The sequence below is a fragment of the Pundamilia nyererei genome, unplaced genomic scaffold, assembly GCF_000239375.1.
Source record: "Pundamilia nyererei isolate P.nyererei 1_Seehausen unplaced genomic scaffold, PunNye1.0 scaffold00004, whole genome shotgun sequence".
In the NCBI taxonomy this organism is placed as follows: domain Eukaryota; kingdom Metazoa; phylum Chordata; class Actinopteri; order Cichliformes; family Cichlidae; genus Pundamilia; species Pundamilia nyererei.
The window spans coordinates 4,002,657-4,024,111 of NW_005187405.1; the positions used below are offsets into that span (position 1 = coordinate 4,002,657).

At 42.3% G+C, this 21,455-nt stretch overlaps 1 protein-coding gene across 21 annotated transcripts in view; it reads right to left on the bottom strand.

The window, feature by feature from the left end:
- The window catches only part of mbnl1 (muscleblind-like splicing regulator 1), a 39,079-nt gene that overhangs the window by 12,964 nt on the left and 4,660 nt on the right, over window positions 1-21,455 (bottom strand). For 18 of the 21 annotated variants that reach the window (XM_005721252.2, XM_005721250.2, XM_005721251.2 and 15 more), the window contains exon 2: window positions 12,956-13,984. In XM_005721252.2, coding sequence (XP_005721309.1) covers window positions 12,956-13,129 — 174 coding nt within the window. In that variant the 5' untranslated portion in view covers window positions 13,130-13,984. Of the gene's footprint in view, window positions 1-12,955; window positions 13,985-14,125; window positions 14,169-14,405; window positions 14,483-20,718; window positions 20,939-21,455 lie in introns of those variants that run through there. The other 3 variants (XM_013912142.1, XM_013912146.1, XM_013912149.1) reach the window with 3 other exon arrangements.

Sequence of the window (21,455 nt, forward strand, 5' to 3'; positions counted from 1 at the left end):
GTGTGGGTGAGGGGTAGGTGAAGCGGGGTGGTTGTAAAGGCATAAAAGATCATGTTGCGCTCACCTCATATGACCTCAACCGTCAACTGCTGGATTTGTTATTGCAGTTTTGTATATGGACGTGTTTTTGTGTTAAGGCGGGCAGAAAATAAAATGCTGCTTTGATTTTTAGTTCAATCATTTTGAGAAAAGAAAATGTCATCAACCATCACTAGCAGCCATTTTGAATTTAAAAAAAGCAGGTCACATAAGAGAAAGCACTCTGATCGCATGGAGAGAGAGAGAGACGGAGAGCGTAAAATGAAAGTCATGGTGACTCAACGGCTGTAACAGTGAAATTTTAGAAGTTGCAGAAGTGATCAGTTTAGACCATTGCGAGCTGTCGCAAGCAGGGGGGGAAGAAAAAAAGAAAAGAGATGCAGACAGGGATGAGAGGAAAACGTAGCCCCTCGCGTCGTGTTTTTGTCTGTTACTGTGACATCACCAGCCTCGAGGAGCAGCTACAGATGGTGTCCACGGTAACAGAGCAGTCAGACACTTCTCCTCTAATACACAGTGACTCCTGAAATCCGCCCGATCGCTGCCAGAGAGAGAAGCTCGCCAAAGGAAACGCTACAGATAGAGCATGCCCTGCAGCCACGACTAGTTAAGGAGCATCTTTCACTGCTTGTCTGCGTTTCCATCGCGAAAAAATTCAAACTATGTCGACGAAAGATAGATACATCACCTCCGATAATTCTTATCACTGACCAGCTCTTTCGACTCCACCATGGGATCTCAGTCTGAGCAGGACATTGCACTGTCTCATGATAATGACGGGATTTAAGGATAATTATGCAAATCAAACGTGGGCTGGGCTATGGAAGCTTCAAATTCTTCTTTTTAGGGATTTTTCATAATACCTGATAATGAGTGAATAGATGAGTTTGTCACTGCTTCATGCAAGACATGTAAAAACAATCAAAAATGATTCATCCACATCATTAGCTGTTTCCCTAGAATCAGTGTAGGCTGATGAGCAGAGGGCATATTTGTCTTCATTGTTCAAAGTGTGTTTCAGGAAAGTGCTTCCAAGTTCAGGTGATAAGAACTATGAGGGGGGTTAAACTACATATTATAGGTCATGATTTAGTAGAATAATACGACGTTAATACAGCGGGGTTTTTTCACCAAGCAGCCGCTGCACTACTGAACTTTCCCTGCCTTCTTTAAGTTCAATCCAGGCCATGCTTTATTTTAATAGTGAGAGTCTGCACTTCCCCCGGTGAGCTCAGACTTGCCAAAATCCAGGCCAAACTGGGAACAATAATCCCACTGGCTACTGGGCAGGCTGTTTGATGATAAGTTGCAATAACATGTCCCACCCTGAGCGCACTCTCTTCTAGCTCTCTGTCTCACACTCGTAGACACACACCCAGCTTTGGTGATTGTGTGGGATTTAAACAAACAATGAACCAATGAGTAAAGAATGCTGGGTGGGGCTGTATCCCATCCTTTTAAGGAGCAGACGTGAAGCATGCAGCAAGATGTTGCACTGTGCATGTGCGCGAGCCAGCAAGAAGGAGGGAAACACGAGACAGGTGAAGAAAAACGTCTCTCCCGTGAAGACTATAGTTAAAAGTATTCAGTAAAATGGGGGCTTTTGTATCCATTTGACTTGCAACCTTTAAATATAGTTTGTTATAAAAGTCTGAATGGATTAAGGCCAAAAAACCAGATCATCTCTGAACTGCTGCTACATTATGAACTGTCCACACATGTCTTACACGAGCCAGCTATTCTTGCATGTGGCACAGCTAAACAGCGATATGCAGCATTCAGTTATAATTCTGCTCTTTTCAGGAAAACGCCTGCAGAAAACAGGTAAACTGTAACTTCAAGGTCTTTTAAAGTGAGGCCAAGGAGATTCCTAGCTTTACTGTTTTAGGTTTTATTTTATTTTTCTAACATATTCAACATGGTCACTTGATTGTTTCAATTTTTACTGTCTTATTTCTGGTATCAACGTTCTGATTTCGTGACAGCCCTACTTGGTAGATTTACATTTCGTATATGTCAAGATGCAAACATCAGCGGAACCACTCAGTCTCCAGTTTATTAAACTTTTTCAAAGATTCCCCTAAAGGTTAAAATTTAATCAACTGAAACAGTGATTCTGTTTGAACTATATTTAACCCAGACTAACTATATGTTTGCCAGATGCTAGTGAAATAGAAGCTGGTCTATATTTTTTATAGTTCAAATTTTGTAATTTAAATACATCACAATCATTTGAATTCATTTTGTGATCTTTTGGTATGATGGCCCTGAGAGGTAAAACGCCAGTAAAGAACACAAAGCACAATGGACGCGGTTTTGGGGAGACAATTACGTGACTGACGAGCTACAGAAGTGACAGAAACCAAAGCACGTGAAAGACTGCACTGAGACACGTTTAAAAGAAGCAGAGGACTCATCTGAGATGTGTGTTTTAATCACATGACTCAGATGATACTGTAGACACATGTTTGCTATTATCCGTTTGCTGTTAGCTTGTCATTTGCGCAGCTGGTCGATCAACACTTCTGTTGTATTTGTCCTCTCAGGGCCACTGTACTTTGGCCCCCTCAAAAAAATAACTGGAAACTCTGCAGCATAATTTCCTGAGGACATCAATCTGTCCAAACCTTTTACTAAAAAAATAAATACCTAAAAACAAACACACAATATTCTAGTTACTGCAGGCTAACCCATTTGAAGCGTGACCGTGGATGTATTTATATCCTGCATACCGTTAACCTACATCCTTTTAAACACACTACAGAGACAGTTACAGTTGATCCAACTTCACTTCCCCTCTTATCTTTGATGCTCCAGCGTTGTGGTGTGATGTTATGGTGTAAGATTCAGTTGTGTTGAGTTGTGCTGTGAAGCTACTCTGTTCTCTGTACTGCGTTCCACTGACTTCTGTCTAAACATACACAGAGATGAAAGCCCTTTCTCTTCACACACACTCAATGAAGCTTTGTTCTGCTGGGGAATAGCACAGACTCAAAGGACCGGACCCAGCGGTTGGTCTCTTTGTCTACCATGCACCCAAATATGGCATAAAACATAAAATACAGCTAATTCAGTCAATAAACTAATGTGCACGCTGACTGGAATTTCCTGGTAAAACAGCAAGCACCAAATTACTGGAAAAAAGAGCGAGCCAGAAATATTCCGATGTGATAGTCTCATCTTATCCCTGCTAAATTTGCAAGCATTAAGTAATTAGCAATTCACAATCAATAACACCCATTTAGAGAAGAGAAAAATTGATTTTCTTTTCTTTTCAGTCACTTAATTTAGCATCAAATTAACAGCAGATTTTGAAGACAGCGAAGAAGACGGCAGAGGTCTTTGGAGTGTTAGTGATGTAGTGCCGTTTCTTTGCTGAGGCCTGCATCAGACCATAAACACGCACTCGTACTCATGCCCACATCTCCTTATTGGGGCTCAATGCACCCAGTAATCTGTGAAGTGAAGATTAGTGGTCAGAGAGTTGATGTGACCAGCGGGCCTTGTGGAGATATGAAGAAAAGAGGGAGTGTCAATCTATGATAATAGCCATACTGGTTACGGTGACGCATCCCCGCCCTCACCCAACAACGGCAGAGAGAATGAGGATTACAGGCTAGAATAGAGTTACAACACGGACCACACAGAGTGCGATAAGGTACGTCGTGTGGCTGTGGGAAAAATGTGAGCAGAATGCATCAGCGGATTTTCTGGGTTTTAGGAGAAAAATATTTCGCAAATTGCAGCTGTGGTTCAAATGTAAACACCCACATGCATGAGACACAGTAGCATCCACATAAAACTATTCATATAGACACAGACAGACAGACACACAAAATGCAGGCTGAGCAATGAGTTATTCACACTCGAGAGGGTGTTGGTTCTCAGAAATCCCTCAGGTCAGATGTCACGTACACAGGAGCTCTGGATCCAAACTTAGACCTCCCTCTGTTTTTTTGTTTTTTTCTCACATGCCCCCCTCCTCTCCCTGTCTGCCTCTCTCTCTCTTGCTATCTCTTGATACACAAACCAACTTTCATGTGACTTTGTTTACATTAATGTCCCCCTTTCTCAGTTTAGCGATGCTTCTCCTCCTGCGAGGTCAGTTTCTTGCTTTTCATTATCCGTGATAACAGAGCAATCACACGAGTATTGATTTGAGCCGCAGCACTTTATGAAAGCCATCCAGTGCTCGCGACGTAGCCCCGTAACATTCATTTAATCATCTCCGAGCTCTGCCTCAGAGTGAGAAAGAAGAGTCGCTGAGCAGAAATCGCAAGTCTGAGGCAGCAATGACGCATCAATAGCAACACTGTTTCTGAAATGACTGAGGTGGGCTCTTTTTCTAATATTGGGCCTTCTGGGTTGAGAAATAAAGACTTTCTTTTATCTAAATGAGACATTTCAAAACTTAAAGCATGAGTAATGCAGTGGGATGCAATATATTCTCACTAAAGAAAATCTAAATGACTAGTAGACTTACAATGCCCTGTATATATATATACATATTTATTTATTTGTTATAAAATATATAATACAGTCGTGGTGTATAATGAGCTTAGATTACAAAAGCAATCTGGAGACAGACAAAGAAAATGGGGAAGTGATCTTAATACAGAGAAAACAAAGTCACCTACAAATAAAGCCCCTTAGCCTGGGATGAGTTACTCCTTCCACATTTTTTTGTCTTTCAACCAAGACTCCATCATTATCTCTATCACTTCAGAGTGGCAGCGTTGTGATACATTTCAACCCTAAGCATGACCTATAAAAGAAGGAAAAAAAGTTTAAAGGGGTCCTTTTTCTCTTTTATATACCTTCCTTTAGTCCCAGCTTTCTGCTCTCCCTTTTTTAACCCTTGTCACTCCCGCCACCATCTGCACAAGTCTCAGACAACAGGGGGAAAAAAGCCTCTTCTATCAGCAGCCAAGTAATAATGATTAGTTTAGTTTGCAGCACTAACAGATTTAATCTGGTATGTATTATGCTAATCTGATCTCACAGTCTGTAATTCTATCCACGGCTCTAATCCCACTGTCAACTGGCCTAATCCTGTTTCTGTTTGTGATTATGCCTTTCGGGCTTGGCACCAGCACGAGGACGATTTCACCCTCTTCCTCTCCTACAGCATTTTATCAAGTGGTTTAGCCTCATACTCTTTCTATTATGGAAGATTATATTCTGATATTCATAAAGTTTGCAAAAACAACAGCTGGAACTAGCAACAGCTAACTTGCAACTTCAGAATTAAATCCAGCCTAAAAGATTTTGCAAGCAAGGCTACAGCCACAAATGCAAGTCATATGCTATATTCTGCTGTCTGTGAGCATCATATAAAGTAATTAGGGCTAATAATTGGTGTTCAGATTGTGTCACTGTTCCAGGTCAAGAAAACAACAACACATGAATTATCCTGCCTAAATTAAGCCTACATTTGAGGGTGTTGACTGTGACTCATTGCTCAATAACATATAATGAAATCAACAAATGCATAATGGAGAATATTTTAAGTTTCAGATTCGCCAAATAAGGTAAAAGAAGGTTTTCCTTGCGATGACAATGAAAACTGAATTGAAGACAAGCAGAAAGTGATTAAGACTGTTGCCATGAGTCTGACAGGCCCAGACACTGCGATTCTGAGAAGGAATGCACTTAAAGAAAAACAAGACAGGCACACAGAGAGCAATTGAGAAAGAGAAAAACACATGGACAGCTATCAACTATTTTTTTTCCACTTTTTGCCTCACAGTCACTTCTAAAAAGCATGTGAGTGTGCAGCGCCTGACATAGCCTCCTTAATGTTTTGGCATCGACGGAGAGAAAAGAGGCAGGGTAAACGTGACAGCTGGACCGAGGAGGGGGAGTGGCAGAGTGAAAAGGTGTTAAGAGAATCTAAGTGAGCGGCTGTGCCCTCAAGCTACGCGCTCACCTGTCTTGTGGGATTGATGATAGCCTAGCTAACTGTAGCATCTGCTAGTACTGTTATCAGTAACTATTAATAAAGCTGATATAATTTTGTTTCTTTGTTATAAACTATATAGCGTGAAAAATGTAACCGAATGGGCACACCTTGCAGTTCATTGTGTTATCTATTGATTTGAATCACGGACCAGTGGCATTACCAACACTAATCATAAAGTATTGTGCCAAAGTCTTGACCCACCTCTCCATTTTTTAAAAATATTTTGCTTCCAAGGAGCCCGAATTTTTGTAACTTTTTAAAGGTGGGCTAGATCAATACTTCTCCAGGGTTTCTGAAGCTCTTTCCAAGTTTCTTTACTTAGACTTTGGCTCGTTTTCAGTCCAGTCCTTGTGCCTGACCATTTAAAAAAAAAAAAAAAAGACTGACCTATAAGTCATTCAAAAATTATAAGGCCACCTAATTCAAGGGATGAACCAGCGTTGTGTCTACATGCAAAGGACAATTTTGCAAAAAACACTTCAATACTAACTTTGTTACTGCACAAAAACACATAGTTGAGTTGAATTTGACTGATATGAATTGAAAAATACCAAAGATAACAGCAGCTTTAATGAGATAAAATAGTAATTTTGCATCAACAAGGCAAAATAAAAATCCACCAGACCCAACACAGAACCTGAGACACAGATCTTTCAGTTGATCCATCTACTGTTCACTGAAGCCTTAAACAGAAATTGTCTTAGTGGAAGACTGGGTGTCAAGAAGCCATTCTTAATGAAATCAAACAGGAAGAAAAGGGCGAGGTATGCCAATTTAAACAACAAGTGGACTGAAAATCAGTGGCAGCAGTGCTCACGAAGTTACTATGAATCCAAATGTGAAATTCCTGGTTCAAATATTGTCCCTAAGAACAGAGGAAGTTGGGAGAGAGGTGAGTGTCTACGGTCATCTGTAAAACACGGTGGAGGCTCTATCATTTCCGCCAGTGGGGTTGGAGATCTTGCCAATTTGATGGAATTATGAACACAGAAAAGTACCATCAGATTCTGATACCATCTGGAAAGCATCTGATTGTCAACAGCTTCACGCTTTAGCATGACAATAATCCCAAACATACTGTTAATACAGTAAAAGCATACCTGGCCTCCCCGGAGCCCAGATCTCACATTGCTGAAGCAGCTCGGGATCATCTTGACAGATAACAAAACAAAACGCAGCTAAGATCCAAAGAATAGCTTTGAATGTCCTTCGAGAAGCCTGGAGAACTATTCCTAAAGACTACTTAAAGAAATTACAAAAAGGTTTGCCAACCAGAGTTCAGGCTGTGTCGAAGAATAAAGGTGGTCACACCAAATATTGACTTTTGAGCTTGTTAGAATTGTAAAAACCACTTTTTGCCTTATATACTTTGTTTCCATATATGCACACATTTCAGTAAATCACTGCACCTACTTCCCATTTTCCCAACAAAATATAAAGAAATGAGGGGTGGACTCAGTACAGATTATGTTTTACGAGTTTCGGATAATTTAACGCTTGAATCCTGACTTTGATCTGTCAATATTTGCTACTGGGTGGAGCAAACAAACCCTTGGGCTATTTGTAGCTTTCTGTTAAGTCTGTACGTTAAAGACAGATTCAGAAAGGGCAGCTAGAGAAGTAATCATTGTATCACTGGTGCTATAAATGGGCCCAGTGTGATGCCGGGACAGGGACGGCTGACACCGAGAAGAAAAGACTGTTGTTGCTGATCTTCTGTCACATAAGCTCACAGACAAGATGCATAGATGCGCTGATGTGACAAGGATGCACACACAACCTAAAACAAGCAGGCCAAGGAAAAGGCTCTATGTGGTTTAGTGTGTGCATCAACCAGGATTAGCGTGGTCCAAGCATGAATGTGACAAAGACTTAAGAATAGGCCCATTGATGCCAGGAGAAAGAAAACTAAAAACGCCTACTTACTGAAATAAAATCCCAGTTATGGGTCTCAGTTTATTTTAATAAGCTAGAGGAAAGACTGAGCACAGCCACACACAGCATCCGTTTAGCAGAAGCTGTATCGTACAGATGAATAAATCTACCCCTTAAATATATTTAAAGAGGAGAAAGAGCTTTTCTGTATGCAGTCATAGAAATCCCATTAGGAATGCAATTAAGATGAAAAGTCTGCAAGAGGAGTTACATCATTCCTGCCAGAATCCGACTGAAAATCTGCACCATGCCACTGAAAACAAACCTTGCTGACTATGGCTTGCACTTTTTGAAAGTCAGTGTATCAAAAGCAAAGTGAGTACGGCTGACCTATGACCGACTTTGGATTCCACGTGCTCATCTGTGGCTGCTGTGTTGGAAAATGGCACATCTGTCTGTCTTTAGCGTGTGTGGTGTGCTTACGTTAACCCTTGCAGTTGATTTAACGTGGCAGAGTGTTCCTCAGGTTATCACTGGCCAAAAAAAGTGACAGGTATTGAATGCACGTGGCCATATACAGCCAGTCATTGCGGAGACTGGCAGAAAAATTTGTTTGAAATCACAAAAATGCCGTCAGCTAGCAACATGGTTAATATTTACCAGAAAAGTCTGTCTGGTGTGTCTGTGTGTATTTAACCTCACTGTACTGGATCTAAACGTGCTGTCAAAATATGACCAGCGAAACGAGAGGAAAGGCAGATAGAGGAAAGAGAATGAACGGGAGAAAAAGCCAGACAGATGCAGTCCAGACCAGAAGTTGTAAATCAGGTGTAAAATAATGGCTAAAACAAAGTGTCAGGTCGCAGCTTTTATGCGTGTTTACATTGACGTAGACAGAGCCATGTGGGGAAATGTAAGCGGCCTAATAAAAAGAATTACCACCAGCGTGAGGCGTTGAAAAGTAGCTGGACAGCAATGCATAAAGTCAAATAAACCAGCATATTTAACAGATTGTGGAAAATCCTGTGGGGAAAATGACTAATTTAAGTATTCAGTCCATAGATATTAACACACGATATATCTTCACTGGGGACGCTCCCTCAGCCTTTTACCACTGCTTGTTGTGGCATCTTTCCGTGATTAGTCTCAGCAGGGGGAAACCATCTGCAATCAGACTGATATCAGGTGATGCTCGTGCTGTGACTTATGGGTAATTGCTTTTTTCTTTCAGTAACTTTTTTCTTTCATCATTCCTGTAGTTCACTTGTTACTTTTTTGTATATTTTTGAACTGCAATGTGTTTTTTCTGGATTTTCGGCTCACGTGGGAGGTATCATGAACAACGGGGAAACATGTATGCCTACATCCTCTGTCTAGCAGCTTGTTAGGCATTTACATGAGTACTTCTGCTTTTTTTTTTTCAACATTTCTAGCAGCTGACTTTGGCAAACCGATTACCTTTTGTGTACCTCTGATAGATTTTTTCTTTTGTTAACCCCTATTATTGTTTTCTTCAAGTGAAAGTGAACTCTTAACCCATATTGACAGAAAAATTCACATGAGTCTAATTGCCAACCTCAGTCACACAGTTCTTTTTACACGGATGTAAAGCATACTTGAGACTTGGCCTTTTACAGTAGCACCTGCTTTATGTCAAATTTAATGTGCCGAAGCGAGAAAAAACGGTCCCTGAACAAATAATTGGTGTGCAGATGGTAAACAAGCAAATATTTCTCATTTAACATCCAGCTCGCCTCAAACAGTGCAGCAACACAAACGAAGCGGCCGCAACAGCACCACAAATCCCGATGTAACGCACGTGCATGTGCTCAGAAACGTGATGACAGTGGGTGTGTCAGGCTTGGCAGGTAGACAAAGCACAAAGTCTATGCTGTGTGAAAGCATGTGTGTGTGTGTATCTTCAAATGGTTCTCTGTGGTAGACGATCAACTGCTTGCATTTTTAAACATTTGGGATGCCATCCGGGGTTAAACAAGGACCTGCTCCTGACCTAATTCCACACGGGTTTGTGTTGTACGATACGTGTGTGGTAATAGCTGTGCTAGTAGGGTAGTTATCCAGGTGTAATGTGACCCATCTTGCCCGGGAATGGGTGTGTCCTGATGCAACAGACAGACCGAGTGGAACAGCACAGAAGGTGCTTTTAATGAGCATTAAAAACAAGCAACAACAAGTTCATTTACAGCAGAGAACAACTTGCCTCATATACTAATGAGGCAAGTTGCGCGCTTGTTTCTGCAACATTAAGCCCCTGTTACACTCCTATCAGCTTTAGTGTACAAGCAGAGAGAACAAGTGGTATCAACTAGAGTGAGTTAAAAGTAAGTTACTACGCTGTACCTCCTCGAAGTATCGAGTATATTTTAAACATCTGCCTCATCAGTTAATCTGTTGCTTAGATTAGTTTTAGCTATGAGGCCCGTTGTTTATTAAGATTCCAATTTATTACACCTCACCTATCTGCTCTGCAGTTAATCATTGACGGGCAAAGTTACAAAGCTGACTTTAAATCAGGGAGTCCAGGCTACCATTATCCCTCTCTAAATATTTACCCTGCTTCGACATAGCTGAGCTGTCTGTGCTGCACCAACCAGATAGACAGGCAACAGAAACGGCTGCACTCTGAGGTTAAGGCCAAGTGTAAGGCCAGCAAACACCCACAAGCATCTTGTTCAAGCACGGGCAGATTCAAAAGCACCTCCACTCTGTTACGGGTCTGTGGCCTAGATGGATACGTGGTTGTAATTGATTTTCTAGCTTGAGGGAATGTGGTGCACATATGATTACTGCCATGAGAAATCATGATTTAACTCCTTTTTACTATTTCTGGTATCAATATATTATGTACAATGTCATTTAGTGCCGGACAGATGTTTGTGAGGCCGTGACCGTGACATAAAAAAAAAAGAAGAAAAAGGCCAAAAAGAGAGCGAGAGTGGCTGTTGGGGAAATGACTGGCTTTGGGTGTGACCTGCTCAGCTATGCACTAGTGATCATGTGAGACCTGTGCTAATTATACACTTCTCAAGAAGAAGGTCGATCCTCTCTCATGGGCAGAAAACATGTGCACATGTGTCCAGGAGGCTGCATTAGTGTCTGCGTGTTGGGAGTGGGCAATGTGGCTTCATGTAACACAACTCATTCGAGAGTTAGTCCTATTTCAACCTCTCAATCTGTGTTAAAGAGAATTAGGGCAGCTGATTTTTCACTCAGTGCTGCTGCGGGTCTGTTTAGAAAGACTAATGCAGAGAGAGTGTGTGTGTGTGTGTGCAGAACTAGAGGTTTATGCCTTATCATATAGTGTGAACAATTATCTGACAAATCCACAGGTTTTCTTTCTGATATTTCCTCTATCCTCTTTTGCTCTTTCTCTGTCTTTTTACTTTCTGCTTCTCTTTCCATTGTGGGTTTCGGAGACCTGCTCTGTTTTTCATTACCAGTGGAAAAAATGGGGCGAGTGGTTTTAAAAAAAAAAAAGTATTACCCATCTCCATTAATACACATATCCTAGTGGAAAATGAGTCTAAACTACTAAAAAAGGACTTCAGAGTCCTTCAAAAAGCCACCGTATACTTGCCAGTCACTCCTTTTTAATGGCAACCTCTACCTCAGTGTGACAATTTAAACATCCGCCTGCAGATAAAAGCACCACTGCTCTCTCAGTCAATATCCTCTCGCAGTCAGTAACACTGAACTCAGGAGTCTGTGACATGTAGGTAACGTTGTGTTATGTCTGTAGCAGTTATGCTGCTGCAGCAGGTCTTCAGTTTGCTAAAACTTGAATATAACTGGATGCCACCTTTTTTTTGTTTTGGCTATTTTAAAATGTTAATCCAAATTATTTTCTGACATCTGGCAACACAATATTTTAACTATGTGAGGCTGAGTAAACTAAACTGCTTATGAGTATTATGAGTGCCTTATGTCCCACTTTTGCAAAGTTACAGTGTTTTGAGAAGATTTCAGGAGATTAAGCTGTGAAAATATATTAAACTTTTCTTGTAATTTTCATCTGCACAGGTGAAGAAGCTGCTGAACAGTCAGCTTGGGCCTGACAATGTTCTTTTGTCCACATCTGGCTGTAACAACTCTTCCCCTGAGTTGCGCTGCGCACACGCTGTCCTCATCCTAACCCTGCTCACATGCAGTCAATGACCACGAGTCACCAGTATCTGCCGGACAATACAAACACGAAAAACATACAGTGCCAAGTCAATGCTGGAAACTTTGGGTTGAGGTCCACCCATCTCCAGAGATCTTGTGCTCCGATAAAAAGAGTCATTGTGAAAGAGCGAGAGAATCGACGAGAGCGAGAGAGAGAAAAAAAGAGGTGTTTGCTTTCCTGCTGCTGCCTAAAAATGGAAAATTACTGCATACAGTTCCCCAACTCTGCTCTAAAGCAGATACACATATAGAAACACACACAAACCCCTTATAACTGCCCTTAGGCCTCTGAACAGGAAGTGGTTTCAGCAAATGAGAGCTACATGATGACGCTATCGCCTTGTTCGTTTCTAGCAGCTGAGCTTTGCTTAGGGCATCCGTATGAGTTTGTACATCTGGCTATTCATCAGACTGTTCGTCTGCTTTTCTATTCAAACACTGCCCCACAGCAAACATGATCACTTCCAGAATAACTGCGCTATTGTAGTAAATTCATGCAACTGTGTTTATGTGCAGTGTAATCAGTCGGAAAAGCAGCCGATTCTTGAATGAATTCCATTTGGAAGTAAACACTACTCAAAACATTTCGGACTGCGCCAGAAAATTCCACAGCTCTGTGTTAAATATGCCGAACTGCCTCACCTATCCCCACCGCCAAAACACCCACCCCCCTCCATTCTGCACCCTTCATCACATGTTCCAGTCACCTGACCAGAAATAGGTCGGACCAAGGAGAGCACATGCTGTGGCCAGATGGTGCACTCCAGTTTGTTATTTCCAGTTTGCAACACCATAAATTCCCTCAAACCGCCTGTCAGACCGAATGTGCTCAGTCTCTTATCTGTATCTCTTTATCGACTCCAGATTTCCTGCTCGCCACTTCTCCTTTCTTACCTTGAGCGAGTCGAAGCAAGCGATGACCCGTCCGTTGTCCACCTGGCAGCTCTTGGCTGGGTGAGCGAACTTGCACTCCTGGTCGGAGCGTGAGCAGGTGCCCCTCTGGAACTCCCGGCATACTTCCAGTGTCAGCCACTTTGTGTCACGGATGTGTGTTATGTTCATTGCCATCTCAAGACGCCGGCAGAAAAAAGTATTCCGAGCGGAGATCTGTTCGAAAACTCTTCGAAATCTGTTCAAATTAAGTACCTATAGTGTTGTTATCCACAATCTTTTTCTTTTTCTGTTTACTTATCAGTGTTGTCACTGTCTGGGATACTTGTCTGTGAAGATGAAATGAAACACTCAAAAAGAAAAGTTCCTACTGATTGACTGGGCTCCTTCTCCAAAGTAAAATGTTGCAGGATGGCTGTGGATGTAAGCAGGTCCTATTCTTGATCAGACAGCGGCTGATAGAGTTATTATATCCAGGGGAGACTACTTAGCTTAACAGTCAAGCTGCCTCTCTTGGTTAGACTTCTCTCTCTCACTTGTTATTGCTTACTGAACTGCGTCATCTATAACATTCCCAGGCGAAGGTGACAGCCGAACTGAGAGCCCTCTGGTTAGGTGCAGTGAAGCAGGCAACAAAGGTGACAGTCTAGGTGTAGCCTGCTACAAGAAGGTTAAGGACACTGAGGACTAAGTGGAGGCTTTAGAGGGTTGAAGGCGAAGGTGAAAGGCAAGGTGATGCTGTGTGGGCCTGGTGGTGTGTTGGGCTGCTGTGGTAAGGCTGGTCAGCTGGTGGATAGTTGCTGGCAGCAGGGCCGTCTTACAGTGAGGAGAGCGGAGTTTGGAGTCAGGCTGCGTGGAGTGGATGATGATGGTACAGTGGATGGGGTCGGAGCGAAGGCTGCGAGGAGGGTGTGGCTGCTGTCCTTGTACTCGTGTTGCTGTGGCAGCAAGCGAGCGAGGCAGGGGGGAGGGTGGAGCTTCAGCTGTAGAAGCAGGTCAAAGCTGCAGCAGACATCAGGGAAGGCACTTCCTCTGGGGAGATAAAGAGAGAGATAGAAGAAAGGGGGGAAAAAGGAACGAAAGATTAGTCTATATACAACACGTTAACAAAAAGAAGATAACAACTATCATGTTTGCTTTCCCGCTCGTGTGTCTTTCAGAGAAGATTCTGACCTGCAGGATTTTTAAAGTCGTGCCACTGCTGAGCTATGCAGCTGTGGGAGTGAAGAATATGTAAAAATCTCAGAAATGCAGGGGTGTCAGCGAAAACAAATAAAACTTTCACCCGCCCTACGCTCTAAACACACATAGTGCAAGCACACCTTCATCAGGCCATGCTACGCACAAACAGACACACACACATAGAGAGAGAAATGCACAAAGCAGCCATTCACAACTTTCCACATCATCTGGACAACGCAGAGAAAAGCACATCAAATCCCGTATCACTTACAGTCCAGTACAGCAAAGCCGGCCATTGCAAATGTGTTTAGAGGTGAAAGAAAGGAAGAGAGTGAAAGCAAGGGGGAAGTTGAGGCTGGGCATGAGGGAGAAGAGTTTAGTCATTTCCTTTCTTGCGAAGCCTTGTGAGAGCGGTGGCCAATGAGAGCTTGCGGAGTTGCAGCAACATTCTGGGCCGAGCGCCAGGTGAGAGCAAGGGGGAGGAGCGAACAGGAGGCTGACCTGCCCGCTTGCTGTTGAAAGACACACAGGCTGAACTGTTTCTGCCTTACAAGATAACCTGTTTCCTTATCAAAACAATAAAATTCATGGACTCCAGAGATAATGTCGTTTTATTTTTAAATAGGAAATACCACCGTTGCAGTAAGGCAATGCATATTGCAAAGGTCTCGCACAAATGCAAGCTCGCACGCAGTAATTGTGCAGAACACGATTGAACGAAACAGCCTGGTTATTATTTCACTGTCAGAATTTTCCCATTTATCACTTTTAAATGAGTTTATACATTTAAATGAGTCGTTTTTTGCTTTGCGTTTGTTTTGATTGTTTGTTTAAATTTTGCATTGCTGCCAGTGGTTTCTATTTTTGGTGAATCCATTGTATGGGGTCTGTTGGGGGAATCTGCATGATTGGGATCCCAGGGGCCCATCCTGCCCTTATCGCTAAGCCAGAGTAAGTCACCACACCCTGTGTAGTGAAATCGCTTTCCCCAGAAAAGCATGTGCACCCTCAGCAATGCCACCAACCAACCAACCACTGCTAACTTTACAACACTGCAACGCACTATATCAGAGCCCTGCAGCAGTGCAGCGCAGCCCATGATGAGCCAGCAACATGGATAAACAGTGTATTTAGAGAAAGAGAGAGAGAGAGAGAATGACAAAACATTTCAGTTTCACCTTGGATGACCCTTATGATAGCAAATGTAGCAATGTAGCATTAGAAATGACCTTTGGCGTGTATTCGGAACGCAAATCCTGCAACGACCATACTCGACGACTACACACATACCCAGACAATTATCTTTCATATCACGCATTATATGGAGATCAAAATAAATTAACTTTCCAATGAAACACAAACATAAAACATCTGTCTCTTCACTATAACTAGTGCTGTGTCAGTTTTTGGATCGATCCGATACCAAAGGAATACATATACACGGCCAGTATTGCCGATACCAGTAACGATAACCTATAGCGGGAGTTTATGTAGTGGAAAGCAGTGTGTTGTGATTTATGAGCTGAATCATCATCTATTCATATTTGAATAATTTCAGCATATTTTAATGACCCCTAAATCGTTATGATTTTTTACTTTCCACAGTAATTAGTTGATACAACAAAGCACACTTTTCAGCTTTTTCATCTATTTTAAAACTATTTTTCTTTAGACCTGGAATGTAAATGTGCCTGTATCTGAAGCACTTTGGATCAACTTCTGTTGTTTAAATGTGATGTGACACAATTCAGTGGGCTACATATTGAGAGGTTAGAAACAAAGTATCACTCTGATACCAACACCAGCGTTGGTATGAATACTAACGATATTTGGATTGATCTGCACACCTCTCTTATCTTAGCAAATGTTGCGCAAGAAGCAATAGTTTTCCTGCCGGTTTAAAAACTCTTTTATGCCAAAAAACATTTTTGAGTAACAGAACTTAGATTGAATATCTTCGTCAGAGTGCAACTCTTCGAGCATGCTGCATGTCATACTTTTGTTTGTGTGACTCGGACCACATTTCTGTTCCCATGAACTCTATTCACGTGAAGTCATTCATCAACTTGCGCACACTGCTACATAAATGTCAAGTCAGTCGAGAGTAATCTTTATGTGTGTTCATGAATGGTCTGTTATTATCACTAAATGTTGACCTTACATGTACCTATTACAATTGAGTCTGATGAGGCATTTAGTGACACACTTTGTGGGGTTCAGCTGAACCATGTTGTCTGGACACTAATGAGGTGGAACAGAGACATCTAATTCTTTTTTTTCTTTTTTTTTAACTAAAGGCACCTGGAACTGTCTTCAATCAAATGCGAGGGTGTGACGACTTGATGCATTAAAAGCTGACAGCCCCCTGAGTCTGTCGGCTTGCCTAATCAGTTTCTGTGGTTTTGGTCAGATGAGAACACAGCTGTGAGGGAGAAACAATGTAATATGGTGTAAGACGAGCCAGAGTAATAATGAATCCTCATTATGATCCATCATGTCTGGACAAGGGCCTCCTTCCCTTATTGATTTCCTCATCTCTACAGTTTTTTTCTGTTGGTGTGCCACTCCCTCTATCTAATTCCACTTTAACTGTCAGTGCTCTTCGAGTATCCATTTCAAATCAGCGAGTGTTTAACATTATCTTCTTCTCTGCTCTTTCCACAAAATTTCTAACAGTAATATAATTTGAACAGGTGGATCTGTGATTTCCTTCCTATTGTTTCAGCCACCTCAACTCCACCCACGTCTCTGCCTTCGTGCCCTCGGTGTGATTATCTGGCCTATGTTCTCGTTCAGCATCCTCGGCAGCCGTCCCTTAGACTCCAAGGTCTTGTAAGCTGGTGCAAGGTCGATCAGAGTGGAGGAAGGGGAGACAGCGAGAGAGCGCAAGCAAGACATTCTTCCTATCGCTCTTTTAGGACACGTGGTAGTAAGACTATGGGCCGACAAGAAGAGGAAGCGGAAGAAGAATCGGTCCTGTGACAACAGCATACACTTTTATGGCATAAACAGTTTTGAAAATCAAGCCTCCACATCTTTTACTTTCTCTTCCTTTTGAGCCATGAAACAAATCTGTTCTCGCTATGAAAAAACAGAACAAACTGTCAATATTCACCCTATGCCGAAAGCCCCTACAAATCATAAAACCTGACACTGATGTGCATGGTGAATGGTGCTGAATGGCAGTCGTGCATGAAAACATGCCTCAGCTGACTGAAAAGTGGAATCTACCAAAGACACATGCTAATCTGGCAGCTGGTTTTGGGATTTTGGAGTCCTTATTGCAACTGGAAAACTCAGCAGGGCCGAGAAAACAAGAAATAAGGTGTGGCTCACAGTTATGATAAGACTTCCTGAAAAAATTAGCGAGACATTATTAGTTTAGATAAACGTGGCTTGACTTCATGGCCACGAAATACTTAAGGCTCTTTATTGCATAGACGCATAAAATGGAATAACTAGCGCAGTATTAACAGAGATTAATCTCAAGAAAATGCACGTATGCTACTGGTTATATTGCACCATCTGGTATGGCTACCTAATTAGCAAACCACAGCTTCGAGGCGGAGCTTCTATTTTCGACTGTGACAGCGGAGAAAGACGCAGTCATCCCTTTTGGTTCGCTGCTGTTCAGCGCAGGGAGTGGTTTCAGCATTTTGCCAGAGGTGGTGTCAGGGTGACAGTGTGCTGATACAGGTCGTCACGCTGTACGAAACACAACACCTCTGGACTTGCTGCTCAGAAGCTAGCATGCCAATACTGCCCTCGCTGACCTTTACACGCACTTACACACCGGTGCATATCTGGACACATATTAATACTTTCTTTATCTTTTCTGCATTGATGCACAAATGTAGAGGCTAAATGATGCTGCTCTGCCCACCATAGAGTTTCCGTGCAACACTGAGTGAGCTGTATTTGTGAGATCTCAGTTGGTTGAGAGACTGCATTCAGTAAGGTATCCAAAAAAATTGGTGCAAGTGTTTACAGGACACACTATTTACTTACACTTCATTTATTAGTTTGGTTTAATGTGAGTACAGATCACATGGACAGAGAGCTGTGCAAATATAACATTGCTGTTCTGAGCTGTGCCACATCTGTTACTCTTATCAACTTCATTGGCATGCTCGTCCTCATCATAAAGTCATTAACTTGTCTTATTTATTAGTCGCATCAAGTTATGTATTTGATTAAGGTTTCCTGAAAGTAACTCTTTGGCTAGAAACGCAAAACTAACAATGCCTACTGATTCTCTAGAGGAGCAAACCTCTGGAGACAATGAGAGCTCTTGTGTGGCACACATGGACAGCGCTAAACACACACACACGCTGACAACATACATAAGCGAGAACCTGTGTAAACACACAAACCTCTATCCGACTCAACACTGGGCATTCTTAAACTGTGGTGAATATCTGATTGTGGGCAACACTGCATCTTTGTGCGCACATGTGTGTGTAAGGATGTTGTGAAATCAACAGACAGTGAGGATAATGGCGGGCCTTATGGTTTATAGAGTGGCTCGCTGGCTCGCGTTTATGTCGTCTGTGTCAGTACACAGAGAGACAGGGGCTAATTTCTACTGAAACGCACTAAGACGATTGCAAATAGCCAAAAGTAAAGTAAGATAACAAGTGAACAATTCACAAGTTTCAAAACAAGAGAATCATATGCTCTGACCTTTGCAGTCACCGGATCTCAATCTGACTGAGCAATCGTGGAAGATTCTGGGTGGGTATATGGAAAAATATCCTTTAGAACTGCAGTGTTGATTCCTCTGGGTGTTCAGAAAGTGTAAAATCCAACTTATACCCTTACTCACTACTTAATAAGACCCTATTTAAGAAGTTACTGAATCCCCAAATTATACAAAAGCACTGCTTAACCTAGGTGCATTACACCTACAACAAAAAAATACTTTAATTTGTTTCAGCCGATGATCAGGAAGTGTTGCCGTGACTGTGTGATTTTGCCCAATAAGACCACAGCAATATTGCTAAATCTTTTTTTTTCCCCTGCAAAGTAGCACAAACTGTCAGTCTGAAATTTCTCTCCTCATTATTTCCTTTTAAGGTCACAACTCTGCAACTGTCTGCTATATTTTTCATTTAAATATTTGCAGAACAAAATTTTCATTCCTGGACAAACACTAAGGCATCTAATCATGTGTTCCGCTACTAATCCCACGCTAAGCACCTATATTTGCCTGCGTTATCTGTGTATTTTATGCAAAGACACATTACCAGTCACCAATTTTATCTTCTGCCCTAATCACCAGTGACCACGTCATGCAATGTCTCGTGCTTGCATTGACCGAATATTACTGGGGCCCCTTCTCTGCTAGACTGAGGCAAAGGTTGCTAGAAAAAGCCCGAGCGAGAGAATCAGACTAGTGGGACGGCAGCGTTATAAATGTTACAGCCATCTGACACGCTGTCGGAGATGAAGAGGCCTAAGAAGTCATGGCTGTCAAGAGAAACAAGTAGAAGCTTGTGTTGACATGTGTACCTCCGGACAGAACAATAATGAAATATCTAGACCCTTATTACTGGCAGCACAAACAGCAGCTTTGACACATCAGTCATCCCACATACTAGCGCTGCTGTGTAGCTCTGATAAAATGGGCACTGCTGCTATCGTGTGATGTCTAAAACAGAAGCCTGAAAATAAGAACAGGAAGAAACATGTATCAAGTCAGGTTAAAACCTCATTTATTACTGGTGTATTACTTTGCTAAGGGCATTTCTTATTTTTAGCTTAGCTTAAAGTGTGTCATGCTCGGGCAAAACTGTGTCAAACTTCCTCAGAGAGGATGAAATGTGGTTGTATCACCAGAAGCATACAGAGAAGCCCTCGTGTAATAAAGGCTTAACCTGTCAGCGCACATTCAGCCAGGCACATAATCCTTTCTGTAGGGCAGATTCTAAATGATAGGAAGCACATATAAATGCAGAGTAATTTGCACCTGAATGTATGCACGTATGCGACTCGACGCCGAGAGAGCAACGTGATCTTACGACTTCCTTATCTGCCATAATCACAGTGACACGTTCTTTAGCCAGACAGAAATTGACAGTCTACCTGCAGTGCACCTATTGTGGAGATTTTTCCAAAGTCTCTACTAAGTAATCTGCCACACATCTGTCTTTGCTGCGACTGCTCACATGTGTGCACATACTTGGGTGTGTGTGCTACTGTCTGAGCCACCATGAATCCCTCTAAGTCACAACAACAACATTCCTCATCATTGCACCAACCACCAACAAGCCACCGAGGGTATACTCAGAGATCATGAGGAGAAGGACAAAGACGGGAGGAGAAGGAATGAAGGCGTCAGATACTTTTAGAAATAAAATCGTGACCAGCTGCTGTTCACAAATTGTTTTAAAGCAACAAACAAACAGCGAAATTAATGTAATTGGTGCTAAAATATATTATTGTATGAATTAAAATGCTTTTCGTTCCTTATAAACCAGTCTGATCTACACGGACAAACCAGCCTGGTCTGTAATCGCTTGGAAAAAATGTATTACAGTACACTGCAAGTCACCCAAACAAAGTAAACTCTTAAGTCGACTTACTTTCACTCCCGTTTAAAGATCAACAAGTAAAACCTTCTCCATTTACGCGGTCTCCTTCTCCCATGTTTCTCTGTCCTTCTTTCCCCTCTTCCCTTCTCTTTGCAACTTTCTTCCTCTCTCTCTCTCTCTCTCTCGGTTACTCCCCCCTCTGTCAGACGCATGCAAACACTTACTTAGAGACACACATACACACTCCCACAGACAGAGTCACCCCCTCACACACTCTCTCCTCCCGCGACCCGAAATGCTTGGCAAACATTCTAACGTACTGAAATACTGCTTGCCATATAAGGTAGCACCAGCTTCACATGTCACACATAATTTACATACGGCGGGGCGGGAGTTTGCCTTACACAGGGCACTCATGTTAAGGAAACACACATGTGGTAGATCCATGCTTTCGCTTTGGGCTGACACAGCAAGAAAGAGGGAAGACGTATAGGAGAGTCAAATGATACCATTCTCCCTGTTAACCAAGCCCTGAAGGATAACTCTAAACATGTCCTATGTTGAGTCAGGCAGAGGGAATGAAAGCTGAGTGGGCGATCTATTGATCCTCTCCACTGCTTCCTGGAACAACCACGGCCCTCTAAACACACACACACAAGCAAATTTTCTTGCTAACTAGCGCTACCCTCAGGAACGAGCTATTGTGTGACTGTCTGGTGTGAGCCAAGAATGTGTCTAAATGTGTGCGTGCCTCTCTCTCTCTCTCTCTCTCTCTCTCTCTCTCTCTC